Here is a 23,301-nt window from a genome sequence, read left to right as displayed (position 1 = left end):
TATTGTCACTCCTAGGGGTAAATTTACTTAAAGTGAGAGTTTTTAGAAGTGAGTTTAAAAAGTGATGTTGCCCATAGCAACCAATCATATTCTACTTAACATTTAATCTTCTGGAAGATAATAGCTAGAATCTGATAGGTTGCTATGGACAACATCACTTTTTAAACTCACTTCTAAAAACTCTCACTTTAGTAAATTTAACCCCTAGTGTTCTAGTTGAGTTCTGTTCCAGGTTCCCTTGGATTCCAAGCCTTTGTTCCAGTGTTTTCCAGCGAGCAGCAATGCGATCTACATCTCTGCCTGTGTGCCTAAATTCCAGTGTTTTCCAGTGAGCAGTTGTGCTATTACATCTCTGCCTGTGTGGGATTTCCAGTGTCTCCTTTCAGCACCAGTGTGATTTACTTCCCTGCCTGTGCATGCTGTTTCTGTGATTTCAAGCCACAAGCTTATCCTGAGTACCTTACAGCTGCATCACCTCTCTGTGATTACTAGATACAAATCAGGGGCGTTTCTAGAGAGGAGGGGACCTGTGTGCAGTCTCAGACACGGGCCCCCTCCTCTCCGCCTGGCAGCGCACTGAGCTGTGCGCGGCCACCGCCGGAGTTAGACTCTGGGCACTAGAGTGTGCCAAGAGTCTATAGTGTATGCACAGGGCGCCGAGAAAATGGCCGTGGCGGCTATTTTCCCTGTACTGCGCAATCAACGGGAAAATGGCCGCCGCAGCCATTTTCCAATCGTTTTACAGCGCCGGACTCAGTGCTGACGTGGGACTCCGGAGAGGTAAGCAATATTATGGGTGCAGGGTGTGCGGTGCAAGGCCCCCCTGGATCCAGGGGCCCGTGTTCCCCGCACACCCTGCACCCATTATATATACGCCCCTGCTACAAGTGCTCCCTGTGAGCAGCAGTGCTAGTTACATCTCAGCCTGAGAGCTTTACTTTCAGTGACAGTGCTATAACATTAACATCTCTGCCTGTGTATTACTGCCAGTGTTTTCCAGTGAGCAGCAGCGTGGCCAACATCCCTGCCTGTGCATTAAGTTACCAGTGTCTCCTGTGAGCTACGGTGCAATACTTCTCAGCCTGTGTTTATTACCAGTGCCATTCCATGTGGCAAAGTGCGTCCACACACCATTCCCTGTGTATCCTCTGTGTGTCTACCCATCCTCTGTGTGTCTACCCAAAGTGCGTCAGCACTCCTCTCCTAGTGTTTCCCTTGTGTGCCACCCCGCAGTACAAAGTGTGTCCACACGTCACTCCCAGTGTTTTCTCAAGTGTCACTCCCAGTGTACCTCTCTAGTGTAAACCAGTTGTGCTAAGTGTGTTAGTACTTTATTCCTGGAATACTTTCAAGTATTATCTCTGTGTACTCCTAGTGTAACAGTGCCTTTGTTAGGCACTTCCCTTGGGCCATTGATATCTTGAGCCTCCATTCCCACGGATCTTGGATACCTGGTCAAAGGACCGCGACCTGCCTGCAGGGTGCAGCTAAGCCCATATTCCGATTGGAGGAGTCACTGGCGAACACCTCCCTGCAGGTTAGATGCCGCACCATTGACCAGGTTTTGCCAACGTCCAAGGTCCGTGGACGAGGAGCTCTTGTATCCAGGCCTCTCACCCAGAGTTCTTCCAAATCTAGACCACAACCCCTCAGTAGGGAATTCTACTACCCCAAACCTGACGGCGGATATGTACATCTGATATGTCTGAACGACAATACCTAACCCCCCCTTCCCCCTCCCTGCACCCCAAACCTAACCCTCCCAAGGTGATGCCTAACCATCCCCACACCCTAAACCTAACCCTCCCAGGGTGGTGCCTAACCCTAAGTCTCCCCCGAAGGTGCCTAAACCTATCCCTCCAACCCCCTACCCCCCCGGAATACCTCCCAGGTATACCTATGTAATCAATTTTTTTTTTTCATTATTTGTAAATTAAAACTTTGTTTTGTTCTGTGTTGATCAATGGCAAGGATTCCTGAATAAATTCATTTTAATTTCACACTGTAAGGTATGAATAGTGTTTATAGCTGCTATAATGTTAACCTAGCAAGATACATAAATAATTATCAAGGCCAAAGTACTTTTAGAAAATGAAACTTGCATTAGCATAGAAATGAAAGTCTTATTCAGAAGATGATGGGAGGGAGTGTATTTATTACAATAACAGTGAATATAAAGAGAATTCATCTTTGCACATATTTTTCTTTCTGATTCATTTAGACTATGAAAACAAATTTGTTACTTTAGATGCAAACTTGTATAATAGTTTAAGTTACAGAATCTATAAAATCAGGGGAAACGTATGATATGAAGGGTACTCGGTCACCCATATAATTTGCATATAAAGCATACCTTTTGGACATATTTATAAGCTGGTCTAGGCTTACTAGCACAATAAATGTGAGTGCATTTCAAATCCATAATGGTGTAATTGTTAAATAAGATTTCATCTGGTCTACTGTGTATTTTAGAAACCAGAAGTACCTTTTGGGGGCGGGGGTTACATAATTAGAATGTCGGCTTAGTCTGGTTTCTTCTACCTTATACACGAAACAGAGCAAAGGAGATGGAGAAATATAAAAGGTAATCTTGGAAAATACAGTTTGAGAGTTTGTATTTTTGAACCTGAAAATGTCAATTGTAATCTGATTTTGCATAAGATCTTGTTATAGTGCACTTTTCTATATGGTACTCAATGTGTTTTTACACTGAAACACTGAGGAATAAACTTTTGCTTTGATAAAATATTTGTTCCATTGTGCCACTGCATTTATTATAACATTTATTGCATGATTTAAGAACCTTGGTTGAACTCTCTTCCAGTGTTGCACCTGGTCATTGGTGTTGGTAGACTTTTAACTGCTACTGATAGGTTACAGTGGGCATCATCTAAAGCCAGGCATAAGAATTTAACATAAGCTTTCAGTTACTATTTTTCAAAGTGGGATATGTCAATTCATTCTGCAGACAGTAATGTTTTTGTACAATGCTTTGTCACCAACATGTGAGAGCCTCTGAGATCTAGAACCTGTTATTAGCATGCTGCAGATGTATTTCTGCAGGGAATGTAAAGCTGGCTATACACGGTGCGTCGCGACGGGGGGTTTGATGTCCGATTTTTCAGGCGGTCATCACACACTGTGCGATTGGGTGGCCAATTGTCATGGCTGGCTGTGCGGAATCCCCTGCTGAGGGGATGAAAGCTGAGGTCCCGGGCTGAGGAAGGAATCCGGGGCGTGGGGCCTGTATGTAAGATCTCCACGAATACCAGAGGTTAACAAGACCTGACCAATGGTGTCTAACCAGCCGTGAGGTGTTCACCAGTGACCCTCCAAGCGGGATGTGGGTTTAGCTGCACCCAGGTGGCAGGTCGCGGTCCTTTGGTCAGGTGTCCGGTACCCACGGGAATAGAGAAGTTACTACAGAGAAGTTACTAGATAACTACTTCTGTAAGAAGTAAACGGCACCAATGAGAAGATTGCAACTTGTACACTGGAAAGGTCCTTTGTCGCACAATTGCACCGAGAGGTGGCACTCGTAACAGCACACAAATGATGGTGGTTTGACACAGAGTTGCACCAAGGAGTGGCGCTGATTATACGCACCGGTGTGGTGTCCAGACGCACAATTGCACACCAAGGGGGCAATTGATGGGTATGCAGGTAATGATGTAAATATTCTCTGTTGCACAATGGATAGGCACTTGCTTAGCACACAGGCGAGATGTTTAGGACACACTGTTGCACAAGGAGTTGGTATTTGTAGACACAAGGATATCACGAAGAGGGAACCTGGAACGAGGTAGCGACAACATTGCACGGGCAACTTCCTTCTGTCCGAAGGCAGGCTTTATACCCTAAGGTAGCAGATCATACGTGGACAGCGTCAGCTGACCACTACCATTGGGTAAAGGGTAGTCAGCTGATGTGAACTGTCATGGCCGGGTCCGTGACAGCGACCACAGTAACCAAGGCCCTACGCGACACTCTGTTGTCCACATCGCTCTAAGAATAATGCTCAGCGCGTCACCCGCCGCTGCACCTGGCGTCTGACCACCTGAGGGATCAGGGGAAGCCGGCACCATGGTGAGTAACAGTCGATCCTAGGCCGCAACCTGACACCAACCTCCCGATATGCCGGCTCCCACCTCCCTCACCCGCATAGCGCTGTATGGGATCGCACATCGCATCCCCAGATCGACTGAACCTGCAATAAGATCAGGGGGAGCGATGTACAACCCCACGGGTGCGCGCTCTGTCCGATATCATGCCCATACACTGTAAGATAGAGCAGCCAAATTGGTTAACTGATTGGCCTTACTTATTCTATTGTATTTTTTTGTTGTGTTCTACCACAAGCATTTCAGTTACCTCTTCTCATAGGCACATATATGTGTGTGTGTGTGTGTGTGTGTGTATATATATATATATATATATATGTATGTATGTATGTGGGTATGTATGTATATATATATATATATATATATAATGTGTGTGTGTGTATATATATAAGTCCCAGGGGGTGGCACTCCCATCCAAATAAAAGTTGCAGGTGCCTCCCAAAAAGACCATCCACTCAAATTAAATGGGTTTGTTATAAGATCGTACACTGCTGTAATACATATGTTATACTTTGCACATGTCTTAATAAAGTTAGCCGTCCTTTGGGCAGGTATACAAACTCAGCCAAGTGCATTGCAAACATATCTATACTTACGACTGTAGAGGTGGAATGTGGGTGTGACACGATAGTCTCACAAAGGTGAAGTTCAATAAGGACATGCACAAGCAATTGCTACCTATGAGGATCAGAACCTAAGGGGGCGATTCAATTGTTTTAACCTGCCCAATCTCCCCTCTAAAGTGATGGGAGATCGGTGCTTGATATTCAATTGTTTTTGGTACTCATGTCTTATCGTGCATGTCGTGCCCAAATAGACCGACAAAAACCATCTAGAGTCCTAGTTAGCCTAGTTTTCAAACATTAGCATGGGTGCCCAAACCACAGACTTATCGAACAATTCTGCTCACCACCTCAGAAGGGTGCGAGCAGAAATGTGTCCACCTGCGACTATTCACACCTGAACGGAGCAACAATTTAACTGCTCCATTGGGCACCCATTAGTGTCAGCCATGGGTGAAAACAATTGACTAACCCCCTAAGTGTCTATATGCTTCCTTAGAGGAAAACTTTTTGCACCTTATTATGGGGCAGATGCAAGTGTACTACTGATGATATTTTTTGCTGGCACTCCCCTGAGGGTGAGAGCAATAATGCTCCAGCGGGCGCCCAAAATAAAGAGCCTCCCAAAAACCACTTGAATCGCCCCCACAGATTGTGTGTCCCCCCCCCCCCCGATTTAAAGATTCCCTAATCCACCAATCTGCACCCATACATTAGATATTTTTCAGTGATTTGCAGATCGTTATCAGCAAATTATAGATCTGCCGATCTTGAGAGGCCCATCATTTTACTAGTAATGATTGGTAAATTGGCTGATCATCTCCATACACTACCAATCTATACACCCCATTGATCGCTGAAAGTCAACATGTTGGACCACCTGATGTAGTGGTTCCGATCACTTTTTCGGAATTTGTCTGTTGAACTCCATACATTGCCGATTTATTTGGGACAATCATTGCAAAATGCCAGATTGCCCCAATTATTCGCAGATGTATCGGGTAAAAGACCATGAGACTGACTATACCTTGCTCCGGGTGCCCTAAAAAAAAAACATGGAGATCTCTCCCCTCAATATAAGCAGCAGCACATAAGCGGCACTCCGGAGACTCCAACAAAGGTGAAAGCAGGTGTCTCTTATTCTACGTTTCGAGGTTCAGTGACCCCTTCCCCATTGTGTGGTGTGTGTGTATGTATATATATATATATATATATATAATTAATATATACATACATACATACAGTCAGGTCCATAAATATTGGGACATTGACAGAATTTTCAGATTTTGGCCTCTATTCACCACCACAATGGTTTTGAAATGAAACAAACAAGATGTGCTTTAACTGCAGACTTTATGATTTAATTTGAGGGTAATTAATTACATCCAAATCGGGTGAACGGTGTAGGAATTACAACAGTTTCAATATGTGCCTCCCACTTTTTAAAGGGCCAAAAGTAATGGGACTATCAACTCAAAAGCTATTTCATGGACAGGTGTGGGCTATTCCCTCGTTATTTCATTATCAATTAAGCAGGTAAAAGGTCTGGAGTTGATTCTAGATGTGACATTTGCATTTGGAATCAGTTGCTGTCAACTCTCAATATGAGATCCAAAGAGCTGTCACTATCAGTGAAGCAAGCCATCATTAGGCTGAAAAATCAAAACAAACCCATCAGAGAGATAGCAAAAACATTAGGTGTGGCCAAATCAACTGTTTGGAACATTCTTAAAAAGAAAGAACGCATCGGAGAGCTCAGCAACACCAAAAGACCCGGAAGACCACGGAAAACAACTGTGGTGGATGACAAAGTAATTATTTCCCTGGCGAAGAAAAACCCCTTCACAACAGTTGGCCAAATCAAGAACACTCTCCAGGAGGTAGATGTATGTGTCAAAGTCAACAATCAAGAGAAGACTTCACAAGAGTGAATATAGAAAGTTCACCACAAGATGTAAACAATTGGTGAGCCACAAAAACAGGAAGACCAGATTATAGTTTGCCAAACATCTAAAAAAGCCATTACAGTTCTGGAACAACATCCTATGGACAGATGAGACAAAGATCAACTTGTACCAGAGTGACGGGAAGAGAAGAGAAGGAAAGGAACTGCTCGTGATCCTAAACATACCACCTCATCAGTGAAGCATGGTGGTAGTGTCATGGCGTTGGCATGTATGGCTGCCAATGGAACTGGTTCCCTTGTATTTATTGATGATGTGACTGCTGACAAAAGCAGCAGAATGAATTCTGAAGTGTTTCGGGCAATATTATATGCTCATATTCAGTCAAATGCTTCAGAACTCATTAGACAGCGCTTCACAGTGCAGATGGACAATGACCCGAAGCGTACTGCAAAAGCAACCAAAGAGTTTTGTAAGGCTAGAAAGTGGAATGTTATGCAATGGCCAAGTCAATCCCCTGACCTGAATCCGATTGAGCATGCATTTCACTTGATGAAGACAAAACTGAAGGGAAAATGCCCCAAGAACAAGCAGGAACTGAAGACATTTGCAGTAGAGGCCTGGCAGAGCATCACCAGGGATGAAACCCAGCATCTGGTGATGTCTATGCGTTCCAGACTTCAGGCTGTAATTGCCTGCAAAGGATTTGCAACAAAGTATTAAAAAGTGAAAGTTAGATTTAGGATTGTTTAGTTTGTCCCATTACTTTTGGCCCCTTAAAAAGTGGGAGGCACATATAGAAACCGTTGTAATTCCAACACCGTTCACCTAATTTGGATGTAATTACCCTCAAATTAAATCTGAAAGTCTGCAGTTAAATCACATCTTGTTTGTTTCATTTCAAGATCATTGTGGTGGTGAATAGAGGCCAAAATATGAAAATTCTGTCAATGTCCCAATATTTATGGACCTGACTGTATATATTACACACACATACATACACACACACACACACTGAAGTGCTTCCTTTTGTATTAGTATTGTCCATATCCAGCATAAATATTCATGAAATACTTCCCGCACTAGAATCTTCTCAATCTTTAGGACCGCAGCTCCCTTCTCTTATAGGTAGAACCACTGTAATCCCACTGTGTAAGACACTAAAATAGAAGATCAGACAAGGGGCGCTCCATAGTGCATAAATGTTTTAATTTCTTTAAAAGACATACAAGAAATACACTTAGTAACAGGTGTACTCGTACCAGATATATAACAGGTGTGGGCTGGTTACCACATGATTCAATAACCGATATCCAACAGCACAACAGCTTGCCACCCGCTTCAAGGAGAACACAAGTCCACCATGCACGTTACCGTAGAACGAACAGGTGCAGCGTCCTACTGTACACTGTCCACCGGGGTCAGAGCCGAAGGCCGTTTGATGGAGGAGAACAGATCACCTAGGCCACGGCTTAGCGCATTTCGTATCTTACTTTGTTAGAGGGCTGGCCAGGTGACTTAATCTACACTTTTTAAAATAGGCACTAGCTAATCGTAATACAAACAGTCTCATTAATCACATTTTTTAACAGTTGAACATCAGCCGTCTGCTAGTACTTTCTAACAGACACAAATGCACAAATATAAATGCAATTATAGCAACTCGCTTTTCCACGGAGCATACAAAACCTCACTCCGGGTGCATAGTTACAAAGGTAACATAGCTGTAAGACTAATCACATAATTGCTATAAGATTTAAAAATTGTTACATAAAACATAACATAATACACATTTATTTCACTCTAAAATATATATATATATATATATATATATATATATATATATATATATATATATATATTTATCTATCCCTCCCTTTCTAAGAGGCTTTCTCTAACGGGTTTTTTTAAAAATCCTCAGACCTCAACAGAAAAAAAATCAAGAGTAAAAACTATGTATGTAAAAACTTTATGTTGGTATTACACATATTTATATGCCAGAGAACAAAGCGCACTACGATTTTTTGGGGATCTAATTCATCAAGACCTTAATGCATAATATGATAACTTAATTTAAAACTCATTCATTTAAAACTCATTTGTTTAAAAAAGGGGTCATTTCAAACCCTTCATTTAACCCCTTAGGGCTCAAAGTATCAAGTGTTAAAATCCAATAAGTTTCTCTTTTCATAAGTGCTCTGTTTCTATCACCTCCCCTCTTATTTAATTAAATGTGCTCAAGTCCTTTCATTTTTAAACAGTCAGGATTACTACCATGACACTGTTGGAAATGATGAGGTAGACTATGGTTCTGTACTTTATCTTTAATATTACGGATATGCTCAAGAATCCGCACCTTTTTTAAAAAATTCTTTTCGTTTTTCCAATATAGCTTAAACCGCATGGACAGGTTACCATGTATACAACAAAAGAAGAATTACAATGAATAAAATTAGTAATTTCCTACGATTTGGTAGAGGTAGTAACTAGGAAAGCTTTTGTTTCCTTTCTCGGACAGTTTACATATCTTACAATTCCCACATAGAAAAAAACCTTTTGTATTCTTCAAAAAGTTTTTAGTATTCATACCCCTAGGCTCTTCAGGAATAGACACTAAACAACTCTTTTGAAATATAGGACTTAATGTCCCTGGCTTTTTTGAAGAGCACTTCAGGGTGATCTGGAAGGTGTTCCATTAGTATAGGATCAAGTTTAAGGATATGCCAATTTTTTCTCAATATCTCCTTGTCCTCACTATTATACTTGGTGACAAAAGGGCAAAACTATTTATTTTCCTTTTTGTTTCTGTTTATATATTAATAGATCTTCACGACTTCTAGTTCTAGCTTTTATTTTAGAATTCTCAATCAATTCAGAGGGATAGCCACATTGTAAAAATCTCTCCTCATATATGTCACATTGCTGATTGAATTTCTCTATGGATGTACAGTTTCTTCGAAGCCTAGAAAACTGCGAGAATGGTATATTTCTCTTCCCTTGTGAAAGATGACAGATGGAATATTGCAGATAGCTATTACTATCTACATCTTTAAAAAAGGTGTAAGTTTCAATATGCCCCATAGTCTCAAACACTAGATCCAAAAATTCAATAGTGGTCTTCTCATATTTATAAATACATTTTAAATTATAATTATTCACATTAAAGTGATTAATAAACTCTTCAAATTCAATTCAGAACCTCTCCAAATAATTATATCATCTAAGAACCTTTTGTACATGGCAATATTTCCTTTCTAATTTCCTAATTTCAGAACTCAGGGTGTTGGTTTCCCAATCACCCATATACAAATTTGCTACACTCGGTGCGCAAATCATCCCCATCGCCATGTCCCACATGTCTGCAGGAACCAATCATCAAGGAATGTAAAATAATTGTATTTAAGGACAAATTGTAAACAATCCCCAATAAATTTACTAGTTCCGTATCCATATCTGGATCATCTAGCAATACCCTCTTTATCACTTCTATCCCCTTCTCATGAGGTATAGAGGTGTATAGCGCTTGAACGTCTACCGTACACCACATAAAACTGGGATCCCATTCAATATCCTTTATAATTTGTAATATTTGGGTCGAGTCTCTAATATAAGAATCAAGGTTTTGGACATATTTTTTAATATATATGTCCACAAATTCAGATATTCTTGATGTGAGGGAGCCAATACCCGATATTTTGGGGCGGCCAGGCGGATGTATAGCGTCATTGTGTAATTTTGGCAGGTGATAGAGGCGTAAAATTCAAAAGATAATTAAATTCGTCCCTGGAGATACAATTTTCCTGTAGACCTCTCTGTAGTAATATTTCTAGATCTTTCAGGGTTTGAAATTACCTCTTTTTTAAACGAATGAGTTTTAAATGAACGAGTTCTAAATGATCATATTATGCATTAAGGTCTTAATGAATTAGATCCCCCAAAAAATCGTAGTTCGCTTTGGTTTCTGGTATATAAATATGTGTAATACCAACAAAAAGTTTTTACATATATAGTTTTTATTATTTTGTATTCTTGATTGTCTTCTGTTTTTCTTTAGGTCTGAGGATTTTGAAAGAAGCCTGTTAGAGAACCTCCTAGAAAGGGATATATATATATATATATTTATGATTTTTTGTATCAATCTGGCAACTAAGAGTTTCTCAGCCACCACGGTAATTCTTCTCATGCTGGAGACCACTGTCCTGCTCTGCTGAGAATGCAAAAGGGCCCCTGCACATGTTTGGAACTGCATTGCCCGGTTTCAGATTCTAGTTCCACCTCTTAAAATAAATAAATAATATTAATAATAAACAAAAGCTGATGAGTTGCTCCAGATATAAAAGTTAGCTTTGGATATAATATACAGTATGTTAAAAATCTAAATCTACCTCCACTCGATCACCACAATAAGTATTCATGTATTCATACATATCAAAGGGACTTGCACTAAGTTTTTGCTAGCAATAGGGCTTTGTGCCCTTTGAGAAGTATGTTCTTCTGTTCTACTCAGTCAGTGTTGTTCTTAGATGAAAACAAGTTAGTCTATTATGTCTTTTGTATTGATACATAAAATAATCTCAACAAAAATATATAAAGACACTACTGTGCTCTTATTGAAAACTATGCAAAGCTAACTTTTGTTTGAGGATCAACACCATTTTAATAGCCCTATTTAGCTGAAAATATACAGAGAATATATTTTCTCTAAGCAAACAAACCTCATGTTTTCTAACAGCTGCTTAATGGAAAATTAAAGAGTAAATAAAAATATTCCTTGATTAGCTTACTTGCTTCCCCTTAACAAATATTTTAAAAGACTATTATATTACATTTCTAGATGCTGAAATATATATTAATATTTAAAGTGCATAAACCTCTTAGGGCTCTATTTATTAACATTATTTTGACTAAAATAAAGTGAAAAGCTGTGTTTTCACACCCTTTTCACATTATTTTAGTATCACCTATAAGTTATTACAGGGCAATTGGAGTGGAATTCGTAAAATTCTACTCCAACCCCTAAGTATCACTTATTTTTAGTAAAGCAGATCGCATTTCCCATAATTGTAATGGGAAATGTGATCTGGCCAAAGTTACTAAAAATAAATTGTAAAAAAATATCAGAAGGTGGCGTTATCCAGGGTCTCCCCCGGTTACCGGACTCCTGCCCTGCTCTAACGGGGAGAGCAGAGCCGGGAGTCTGTCCCAGTAATCAGCTGTGTGGTCTAAACAGACCGCAAGCTGATTACTGTAAAAAAAAAAAAAAAAAAAATTGTAAAAATTTTTTTTTACTTACCTGACTCCAAGGACCGGTGATCGGGCCTCTGGTGATGACTCCCCTGTGGTCAGCTGGTCTCCCATAGTGCACTGCTGCCTGGTCATCAGGTGATCGGGTCCCAGTGCAGTATGGGAGATCACCTGACTGGAGGCATGGAGAACATCACCGGAGGCCCGGATCATGCAGGTAAGTGTAATTAAGGGAGGGGGGGTTGCGGGGGGGGGGCTTAGTGCCGGGGGGGGGTAGCAGCGGCGGTCAGTCTGCCCTTTCGCGGGCACTTAGTCACAGTATTTTTTGCGAAAATACCGTGATGAGGCTCCAAAGGGGATTCGCAGGGACAGAGCTTTATCGCAAGCTCTGTCCCTGCAAGGGATTTGTAGTAAATCCCTGTGATATTGCCTATATTGATATGCGAATTCAGTCGTTAATATCACACTACAATCTGCATTCAATATGCGGATTGTAGTAAATAGAGCCCTTACTTCATCAAGGCCTTTCAGCACTCATCCTAACCCACCTCATGCTCTTTCCTTCCTATCTTCCCCTTCTGTGTCACGCCTGTCTGTCTGCCCCTCCCCTTAGAATGTAAGCTCTCATGAGCAGGGACCTCTTCCCTCATGTGCTTCTCTTTACATTTTCTTCTACTCTCTACTCCCCATAAGGGCACCTAACATGGGACTGCCAACTCCTGGCTGCTTATTGTGAGTGCTTTAATCACTATTTCAGCAATGTATGTAAGTCGTGTCCTTGTCATGCACTGTAATGTACTGTAAGTTACTTGTTTCTTGTTCACCTATTAGTTCTATGTACTATGTAAGGCGCTGTGGAACACTTGTGGCGCCATATAAATAAAGTATAATAATAATAATATAACATTTCAAAAGCCGGCGCTTTGGTTAGCTAGAATTATTCATTTCTACTTCAGGGTCCATAGGGTATCCACAGGATACCTTGGGGTATAGGTGTGACGTCAGTCGCAGGGCACCAAAGAGTTAAGCTTTCAGCCTCCCAGGATGCACTAGGTCCCCCTCCTATACCCCGCCCCCGGGCCAAGGCACCTCAGTTTAGTTTGGTGCCCGGCCGGAGTCGGGTGCACCTGTTGGAGTGGGGGCTAGAAGAGCCCCTGAAGCTTATTCTTCATGCAGCTGTGGCTGCACAACTGGATGTACAGCATGGACAGTCAGTCCTGACGTCCATGCTGTCTTCCCTACACCCCGCCGGTACCAGAACGCCGGTACTGATCCGGGGATGCTGGTGGGCGTCTGGGGTCACAGCTAGCAGTGACCCCAGATGCTCCGGACCATGGCCGGATTCAAGGGGGACAGAGGTAAGCAGCGGGGTCCCGCGGTGGGTCCCCGCTGATCACATGGTCCTAAGTCCCCAGGCAGGGGGCTCCCTGGGGACTGGCTGCAGCGTGGAGCCAGGCGACCAACCTGCGCTTCCACTACCCCCTGGGACAGCGGACCGCAGCAGAGCGGTAGCGCTGCGGCGTCCCAGGGGTTAAATGCATGCCAGGGGAGCGCGCCTTCCCTGTCTCACAGCCGGCGCCTCCCCCGCTGCACACAGCCCTCTCTGCATGCTGCCGACTGGTCCTGTGGCAGCGCTCCTCCCCCAGGCCAGCCTCCTCTCTGCTCCTCGGCGGCCATCTTCTCCAGAACGCATGGTGAACGCTGCTGGAAGCGCTGGACGGAAGCATCGTGGTCTGGGTCCCCCCGCATACCTCTCCTCCGCTGTGGTCAGGTCTGTGTATGCAGCGCTGTGTCCTACCAGGCCCTGTGTCTGTGTAGTTGAGTGATCAGCGCTGTTAGTGCAGGAATTGTTATTTCTCTGCATTGTATGTGACTGTGCTAGCGCTGCTGCCTGTAATCTTTTCTTCATCTAAACTGTCAGCTTTATTACTGTCCCTGTTCTTTCTGCTAAAGCCCTTGCGGTGCGGTGCTGCAGGGTGGTCTCTCGCCTATTTAATACTTAATTGGTGAGAGAGGTCACATACGTGGTGCCATCATGTCTGAAAGTGATTTTCCCCTCCGGCTACAGTGTACCACGTGCAAAGTACCGTTAGCGGAGGGGGAGGGTAGCGCGGAGGGCCTTTGCCGGCAGTGTTTGTCCATGGCGCGGCCTATTACGATTACAGCACCGGTACAGGAGCCGCCCTGGGCTTGTTTCGCTCAGGCGTTAACAGCTTTAGTGGGCCAGTTAGCTCCGCAGCCCGCGTTTACTCCGATGGGTTTGTCCCAGCAGTCTGTGGTGTCGTCACCCATGCAGGGGTTCCCACGACAATTGGTGGTACCACACAGTCTCCCTATTTCCCCGCTCCCGGGTTCTCAGGAGCCAGCGTGGGTTAACTCCCTGACGAGTTCTGTACAGCACTTGTCGGATGTGTTGCAAGGGGAGTCTGTGATGCGGTCTCATAAAAGGCCGGTGGCGTCTCTGTCCGCTCCTTATGAGGATGACGAAGGGATGTCTGATGATGGGGAGATTCTAGATCCTTACGATCAGGAACCTCTCCATACTAAGGACGCTGATGCTAAGTCCAAAGTATATATTCCTGGACTTATTCGGGCGGTCCGCACAGCCTTGGTGATTGAGGACGAAGTTCCCCCAGCGGCTAAATCTAAGTATGCCTTTTTCAAAGATGTGAAGGGCGATGCCACAGTCTTTCCTCTTTCGGGTCAGTTGGTGGACCATTTAGAGGAGGCGTGGAAACAACCTGGCAAAAGATACCAGCCGCAGAGACGCCTGGCGGTGGCTTATCCGTTCGCGGATAATTATTTTGCGAAGTGGGAATCCCCTCCACAGGTGGATTCTCACGTGACCCGTCTTGTCCGTAGTGCCACATTGCCGATGCCATCCATGTCCTCCCTTAAGGATGCTACGGACCGCAAGGTAGAAATCTGCCTGAAGTCCGCTTATTCCCTTGCAGGGGGGGCAGCACGGCCGGCTATGGCCATTTGCTGGGTTGCCAGAGCGATGGAGCGCTGGGCGGATTCATTAGAGGCTTCTTTTGAATCCGACTGTCCGGCCGATCAGGCGGAGTTGATTGGCAATCTCCGTGATTCGGCCACCTACATCAACGAGGCGGCTCTAGACATTAGTACTCTGGTGTCTAGAATTTCTTCAGCAGCGGTAGCTGCTCGTCGCACCTTGTGGCTGCGATCCTGGAAGGCGGACGCAGATTCCAAGAAAGGTCTGGAAGCGTTGCCGTTTACCGGAGAAGTTCTCTTCGGTCCGGATCTGGATAAGATTGTGGCCACGCTGGCGGCAGCCAAATCTGCCTGTCTCCCGTCGGCCGCTGCTCCTTCTGGTTCGGGACCATCGTCCTTTCGGTCATCTAGGGCCCAGGGCAGGCCCAAACCACAGTCGTTTCCTCGACAGGCTGGCCCTAAGAAATCGGTCAAGCCCCGGAAGCAGGCATGGAGTACCAGACGTCCGGCCCCCAAGCCAGATGACAAGCCTGCGGCCTGACGGTCCGGGCCTCCCTTTGGGGGATCCCAGGGTGGGAGGCCGCCTGCTACAGTTCGCCCAGTGTTGGTCGACCACTACGACAGACACTTGGGTTCTGGAGGTGGTTTCTCACGGATACGCCCTCTCCTTCCGGCACAGACCCCCGGCTCGTTTCTTCACCACGGGTCTCCCATCAGACCGGAACAAGGCTACGGAGCTGCGGAAGGTATTGCACACTATGCTCCAGGCTGGAGTTATAGTGGCGGTTCCATTCTCCCAGAGGGGCCAGGGTTTCTATTCAAATCTATTTTTGGTACAGAAACCCAATGGGTCATATCGTCCGATTCTCAACCTCAAAGCACTCAACAAGTCTTTGCGGGTCCCGAAGTTTCGGATGGAGACCCTACGGTCCATCATTCTGGCGCTGGAACCTGGGGACTACTTGGTGTCATTGGACATACAGGACGCTTACCTGCATGTCCCTATTCTTTGGCGCCATCAACAGTTCCTCAGGTTCGCAATCAGCAGCGACCACTTCCAGTTTCGGGCGTTACCTTTTGGCCTGGCAACAGCACCACGTGTTTTCACCAAGGTGATGGCGGTCATGGCGGCTTCTCTGCGGCTGCAGGGAGTCCGCATGTTGCCGTATTTGGACGACCTGTTATTGGTGGCAGGATCTCCAGAGCTCCTGTTACGCCACTTGGACCTGACCATTGCACTGCTGCAACGGCACGGCTGGCTAATCAACTGGCAGAAGTCCACTCTAATCCCGTCTCGGAGGATTCTGCATCTTGGAGCCTTATTGGACTCGGGACAGCAAAGGATCTTCGTGACGGAGGACAAGATCTCTGCTTTACAGTCAAGGGTGCGCAGTTGTCTGCACAGCCGCCGGGTGTCCTTACACTCGGCGATGAGGTTACTGGGCTCCATGGTGTCGGTGTTCGACATGGTGGAATACGCCCAGTTTCACTCCAGACCTCTGCAGCACCTGATCCTGTCCAAGTGGAACGGGCTGACTCAGTCTCTGAAGTCCCAGACGATTGTGCTCACCCAGGAGGTTCGCCTGTCCCTTACGTGGTGGTTACAGACGACCCACCTCAACAAGGGACGTCCGTTCTGGGTTCCAAATTGGGTCCTGTTGACAACGGACGCCAGTCTTCGGGGCTGGGGAGCAGTTTCGGGTCCACACTTGTTCCAGGGCAGGTGGACGCCGACAGAAGCGGAGCTTCCAATAAATATCTTGGAACTCCGTGCGGTCTTCAATGCTCTCCAGCAGGCACAGCGGTTTCTCCAGGGTCGCCCGGTGCAGGTCCAGTCGGACAACGCTACCACCGTGGCCTACATAAACAGGCAAGGAGGAACTCGCAGTCGGGCGGCTCTCGTAGAGGTCTCTCGGATCCTGGTTTGGTCGGAGCGCAATCTTCCGGCCATATCAGCGGTCTTCATCCCGGGAGTGCTCAATTGGGAGGCGGACTTTCTAAGTCGCCAGGACGTTCATCCGGGGGAATGGTCCCTGCACCCGGACGTTTTTCAACTACTGGTGGACAGGTGGGGTCTTCCAGAAATCGACCTCATGGCGTCCCGGCACAACAACAAGTTGCCGGTGTACGGGTCTCGCACAAGAGACGAAGGGGCGTCTCTGGTGGATGCTCTGTCCGTCCGGTGGACGTTCCGGTTCGCATACCTGTTCCCTCCGGTCTCCCTTCTTCCACGGGTAATCCGGAAATTCAAACAGGAAGGAGGGACGCTCCTGTTGATAGCTCCCGCGTGGCCCAGACGGCACTGGTTCTCAGACCTTCAGGGTCTGTCCGTGGACATTCCTCTGCGGTTGCCGCTACGACCGGACCTTCTGTCTCAGGGTCCTTGCCTTCACCCGGACCTGACTCGGCTGTCTTTGACGGCGTGGCTGTTGAGACGGCCATGCTGAGGTCCCGGGGGTTTTCCAGCTCTGTGGTGCGTACCATGTTGCGAGCTCGGAAACCGTCTTCCGCGAGGATATACCATCGCGTGTGGCATACGTTCTTCCAGTGGTGTCGACCGAGAGGTTATGCACCGCGGGAGTTTCGTCTGTCTCGGATTCTTGCCTTCCTGCAAGCGGGACTAGATCATGGGCTTCGCCTTGCTTCTTTGAAGGTACAGGTTTCGGCCCTATCTGTCTGGTTTCACCGTAGGATTGCTACAATCCCGGAGGTGCGCACCTTTATGCAGGGTGTTCTCCGCATTCAGCCGCCCTTTGTTCCACCTGTGGCGCCTTGGGATTTGGCTGTGGTCCTGAGGGCTCTCCAAGGACCGCCGTTTGAACCACTGGGCTCAGTGGATCTTAAATGGCTAACAGCTAAGACTGTTTTCCTTCTGGCCATTGCTTCGGCCAGACGTGTTTCTGAGTTAGGGGCTCTTTCTTGTAGACCCCCTTTCTTGGTTTTTTATGGGAACAGGGCAGTGCTCCGCACTCGGCCCGAGTTTCTTCCCAAAGTTGTTTCCCAGTTTCATATTAACGAGGAAATAGTTGTTCCGGCCTTTAACTCACCGGGTCTTTCCGTGGGTGAGGCCTCTTTGGATGTTGTGCGGGCCTTAAGGACTTATGTTGACCGCACTTCTTCGTTTAGGAAGTCGGACGCTTTGTTTGTCCTCTTTGGCTTCCGTAAAAAGGGTTGGCCTGCTTCAAAGCAAACTTTGGCAGCCTGGATCCGTATGGCTATTTCTGAAGCTTATCTTCATGAAGGCCTACCGGTCCCTCCTTCTCTGAAGGCTCATTCCACTAGGTCTGTGGGTCCTTCGTGGGCAGCTAGACGTGGTGCCTCGGCAGTTCAGATCTGCAAGGCTGCTACGTGGTCTTCTGTCCATACCTTCGTGAGGTATTACAGGTTTGACACCTTCGCCTCTCAGGATGCTTCCTTCGGGCGGCGGATTCTCCTTTCTGCACAGGAGCGTCCCCACCCTTAAAGGATACTGCTTTGGGACATCCCCAAGGTATCCTGTGGATACCCTATGGACCCTGAAGTAGAAAATATGAGATATGGTAAGAACTTACCCTTGTTATCTCTATTTCTACGAAGTCCATAGGGTTCCACAGGACTCCCGCCCTGTCGCACCTGTGCTGCAGATGGGCTTTGCTCTGGTCACCGGTTTTCCGTCTCCCTCTGGTGAGAATGTGATTCTTGTATGTGTCCAGATCTTTGTTCTCTCTCTTCCTTCTCCTCCTCCGGCCTATGGCTTGGTAACTAACTGAGGTGCCTTGGCCCGGGGGCGGGGTATAGGAGGGGGACCTAGTGCATCCTGGGAGGCTGAAAGCTTAACTCTTTGGTGCCCTGCGACTGACGTCACACCTATACCCCAAGGTATCCTGTGGATACCCTATGGACTTCGTAGAAATAGAGATAACAAGGGTAAGTTCTTACCATATCTCATATTTTATAATCTATCCTGTACCGCACTCTACTGTGAACTTCAGTAGCAACTATGATTTGTTCTATTATTAACCTTTATTTTACATTATTTTTGCATTAATAAAATAATTTTTTGTACAATCGCAACTATCATGACTTCTGACAAGATACTGAAACATGTCTGTCTTGGAAAAAAAACTTGTATTTTTGGCCTTTAATCATCCCACAATTACTTTTTCAAAGGTATGAAAGGCTTGAAGACCAACTAAATGATCTGACTGACCTACATCAGCATGAGACGACCAATTTAAAACAGGATCTGGCAAGCATTGAAGAAAAGGTTGCCTATCAAGCTTATGAAAGATCTAGAGATATTCAGGTAAATGTCACTCCAATGCTAAGCAAGATCTATGGTTTTACGTGGAATAAACGTCTATTTAGAAAATATAGCGAACATTCTTTATTTTGTTAATTTTGAGAAGGGAGATAAAGACATCTACTTTCAGAATAAAATGATTTGTCTATGTCTAAAGTTGGCCAGAAACAGGGATTGTGTGTCCAGATTGCTTCTTCTAGGATCCAATGATTGCAAACTGTGTTGGCCTATGGTTTTTTTATAGGTCAAAATCTGATTTAGCAAGATCAAAGTTCTTATCTGTATATCAAATCTGATCAACCAATGACCTCCAATTTGTGAGGCCAGCAGCAAAAGTACTTTGTACAGACTAGTTATCGCTTCTGTTTTTATTTTGCTTTGATGGAAGAATCTCACTGCCATCAATAATATATCAGAGCTTTTCACCTTTCAGTTGTACAATTGATGAGATGTGCTGCATGCATGATATAAAATATATGTGGTCCGTATTATTATTATTATTATTAATGTATGTAAACATGTAGATCTGTAATTTTTTAAAGAACCACAAAGCATCACTTTAAAATGGAAATTTCGAGTTGGTTAGACATGCCTCTTCTACCACAAATAAACTAAATAACACCTAGAGTGTTTCTGAAAGATACATGTTTTACCAAGCTAGACTACATCAGTCCACCATGTTTAGAGACGCAGATATAAGCAGTCCTCAGTTGTGTATAGGGATCAGTAGCGGCTCCATGGGTGGGGCTGCAGCACAGTGCAAAACTCAAATAGGGGAGCCACACCAACTGCCAGTGAGTCCCGTCCATCTATGTATGGCAGCATTTGAAATGGCAGTTGGTGTGACTCCCCTATTGAATTTTGGACTGCGCTGCAGCCCCACCTCTGGAGGTGCCACTGATGGGGAATGGTCACTTATTTGTAAGGTACTCCAACCTGATCAGGACAATATGTGTAAATATCCAGCAGGCTCTGCGTGGGTATATATCCTCAGTAATTAGGTTTGTAGTCCCCTATTGTAAGCAGTATACTTCCTGTAGCTAAGATTTAATGTGGCATCTCCCATAATTCTTTCTTTGCACCAGAGTTTAAGTCTACTCTTCTGGGGCTGATGCAGAATGAGATCTCTGTACCAGAACCTTCTCTTCAGAGCCTGATGCCAGTTTGTGTAGTATAATGTACGTAAAAATGCTTTGTGCATGCGAATGGGCCAATGCAGATTTGCATGATTTTTGCCATTTATAGCTGCTTCCACCTGAAGAGAGCCCCGCCATCTTTCAACTGATATTGGGACATATGAGACGCAGTCTAATGGCTGTGAGGGGAAATAGTTATCTACCTACTTTGGCCTGGTGGGAAGTTAGAATAAAATAGAGAACATTACACATGTGAGAGATGTCTTTGTTACCTTTACTTATTGAACTATACTCTTACTTACCCCTCATTCATGGTCCTCTTCTGTCCTGTCATCGCAGCTGTGGCACACGCAGGTACATCACACCTAATGTCCACCGCGTGTGCAGAGAGTTATGTGCGATGTATTTATTCGGTTAGGGCTTCACGCAAACGTGATGACCTAATTTTTATCAGGGTTCAATTCTATAATACATTTTATGCTTTTGTACCTTCAGATGATAAATTGCTAACCACTATTAGTTTGCTTGTACTAAAGTATGCATACTGGAATGTGTGCTTCATCTGTTCTACATTCTGTGACTGATCTGAGGGTCTGATTTTCAGTTAACACATTATGTAGGTTAATGTTCCCTGATATATGTTAACTGTATATATACTTTATTTCATAGGAAGCTTTGGAATCGTGTCAGACTCGTGTCTTTAAACTGGAGCTCCATCAGCAAGAACAACTAGCTGTACAGTCTGAGACAGTGAATGCCAAAGTACTCCTGGGCAAATGTATAAATATACTCCTGGCTTTAATCACAGTCCTCCTGGTTTTTGTATCTACCATTGCCAAGTTCACAGCTCCGATGATGAAGAGTCGTTTTCATATAATGTGTACTTTCTTTGCAGTGACATTGTTTGCAGTTCTTTGTAAAAACTGGGATAATATATTATGTGCCCTAGAACGTATCCTTATGCCAAGCTGAACACACTGTGCACAAACATTAATCATTTCATTGATGGATTTTAAAAGGCTTCTGCAAGAGGACTTTTTTTTTTTTTTTACAAGTTGGCAATTGATTTCACAGTCATTTGCTTAGTATACTATTTGCACCAGTTTTGGCATGCGCACCTTCATATGTTGCCTTATCTGGATTTCTCTTTAAGTGACAACCATGAGAAGGTGAATCTGTAAACTGCTGATTTCTGTGTAGCAGGAACAATATTCTGACTCTTGGGTTTCTCAGCCTGATGTTGAATTAATTTAGCCTACCAAAGCTTTTCTTGCTTAATGTTAAGTTTCATTACATGGATTCATTTGTGCTATCCTATCAGATTTATCAAAACAAACATGTTTTTGTGGCTAATACTTTATCTGCGTGCTCTTGAATTTTCATGTATGTTTTTCCACTTACAGTAACAGTTAAGAGTGTACGCTCAACATGTATTCCCCCTAATTCTCTATGCTAAATGGCATCAAAAGTTGAATGTTTTATTTTTTCACCTTTTGATAAGCAGATATCAATGTTCCCATCTTAGTTCAACTGCAGCAAAAGAAAGTGAGGTACCAAAGAAAGAAAAGCAGTGTCCTCATAAAATTATTGCAACTGTTAATCTTATTACATTAACCATAGCTATTTCAAAGCTCAGAATGGACCTAAATATCCCCAAAATATAGTGTTTATTGAATATAAAAATCCAATTCACAATGGTTTATGTAAAGATAAACATTATACACCTTGACTGAATCGGTATCTTCCTGTGATTACAAGGGCTTACAATGAATTAAATGAAAGTAGGCCAATTGGTAAATGAGCTTTCATCTTTTTGTTTGGTATATATTACAGCAATATGTGGTCGCACGTCATTGCATGCCAAGCAGGCTTTCCAGACAATGTGCATTGAAGTAAATAATATCCATCTGTTGTCTGCATGAAAAATGTCACTCCCCAGCTCCACTGAAATTGTCAAATAAACCACAAAAACAGGCAACCTGAAACTTCAAGTCCCAACATGCTTTACCAGCTGATTGGTGGGAGGGTATGCTGGGACTTGTATTTTCACAACAGCTGGAGAACCATAGGTTGGCCAGTCTTGTACAAAAACAACAGGATAATACAGTAAAATTATACTGTATTATCCTGCCTCTCTAATCTGGTGTTAATTTGCTCAACGGTACTCCAAAACTTACCATGTACTTCTTTGATATTGTGTAGTCATTTCTAAAGGCTGTGGCACATTATAGAAAGGAAATTAAAGCAAACTAATAGATTAAAAAAATAAAATACCATCTGCCACTTGATTTATGTGGAGAATGATTCCTCTTTTTAAACCCTACTGTACTTTTATAGTGGATATGTCAAAAACTAGTTTTCAGTGTAAATACATTTGTTTATAATTTCTTGTTTTTACTGACTTTTATTAAATAAGAATATTGTGTTTTCTGCAGAAGGTGTGAGCCATCTTGGTCAGTCATCTTTTCCTCTGCTGCCAAACTGCCTTTACCCATTGTGTTCTGAGACCTTTGGTTTGGTTTCAAAGCACGATAGGACAATACATGCTCAGTGTCTCATCTGTGGCATAAAAAAACAATGAGGGCAGCCACAATTGATCACAGGTACCATCAGTTTCTCCATGGGTAGTAAGTGGCTACCTAAGGAATTTTCTGTGTTTAAAATGGAAAGGCTAGAGAAACCGTATGGGATGTGAGTCTGTGCTGAAGTCCCCACTGATCCTTCATATGAGTAACAGGGAGCATATGTCAGACCTAAGATATCCATGCAAATATTTATTTTTAAATTTATATCCTCCAATTGACAGTGTGTTTTATACTCTAGTAATATGCTTCAAACCCTTAAAATGATAGACGGTGTTGCAGGTCTTATTGTTAAAAATAATATCCGCTTCTATGCAGCACTAAGACCTCGTATATCCACCAACGCTAAGCAATTTTTTTGACGTGTTTTTTTTTTTTATTATTATTTATTTTTTAAATCTATTGTTTTTCTGTTTTTTTTTATTTATTGCATCTTTTGTGGAGATTTTTTTTTAAATATACAGGTTAAAGGCTATAGAAAATATATTAAAAAAAAAACAGGTAAAGAGGGGAG

General features: G+C 44.0%; 1 protein-coding gene across 1 annotated transcript in view; it reads left to right on the top strand.

The window, feature by feature from the left end:
- Positions 1 to 22,591, top strand: part of TMCC3 (transmembrane and coiled-coil domain family 3) — an 88,398-nt gene extending 65,807 nt beyond the window's left edge. Inside the window, exons 3-4 of the mRNA XM_088453831.1 lie at positions 18,937 to 19,072; positions 20,875 to 22,591. Of these exons, the coding sequence (XP_088309957.1) occupies positions 18,937 to 19,072; positions 20,875 to 21,177 (439 nt within the window). The 3' untranslated portion in view covers positions 21,178 to 22,591. The remainder of the gene's footprint in view (positions 1 to 18,936; positions 19,073 to 20,874) is intronic.
- The last annotated feature ends 710 nt before the right edge of the window (positions 22,592 to 23,301 follow it).

Source organism: Taudactylus pleione, unplaced genomic scaffold (genome assembly GCF_031769625.1).
Source record: "Taudactylus pleione unplaced genomic scaffold, aTauple2 ptg000040l, whole genome shotgun sequence".
Lineage (NCBI taxonomy): Eukaryota > Metazoa > Chordata > Amphibia > Anura > Myobatrachidae > Taudactylus > Taudactylus pleione.
The sequence above is the reverse complement of the archived record's forward strand: the minus strand, read 5'-3'. Positions and strand labels throughout refer to the sequence as shown.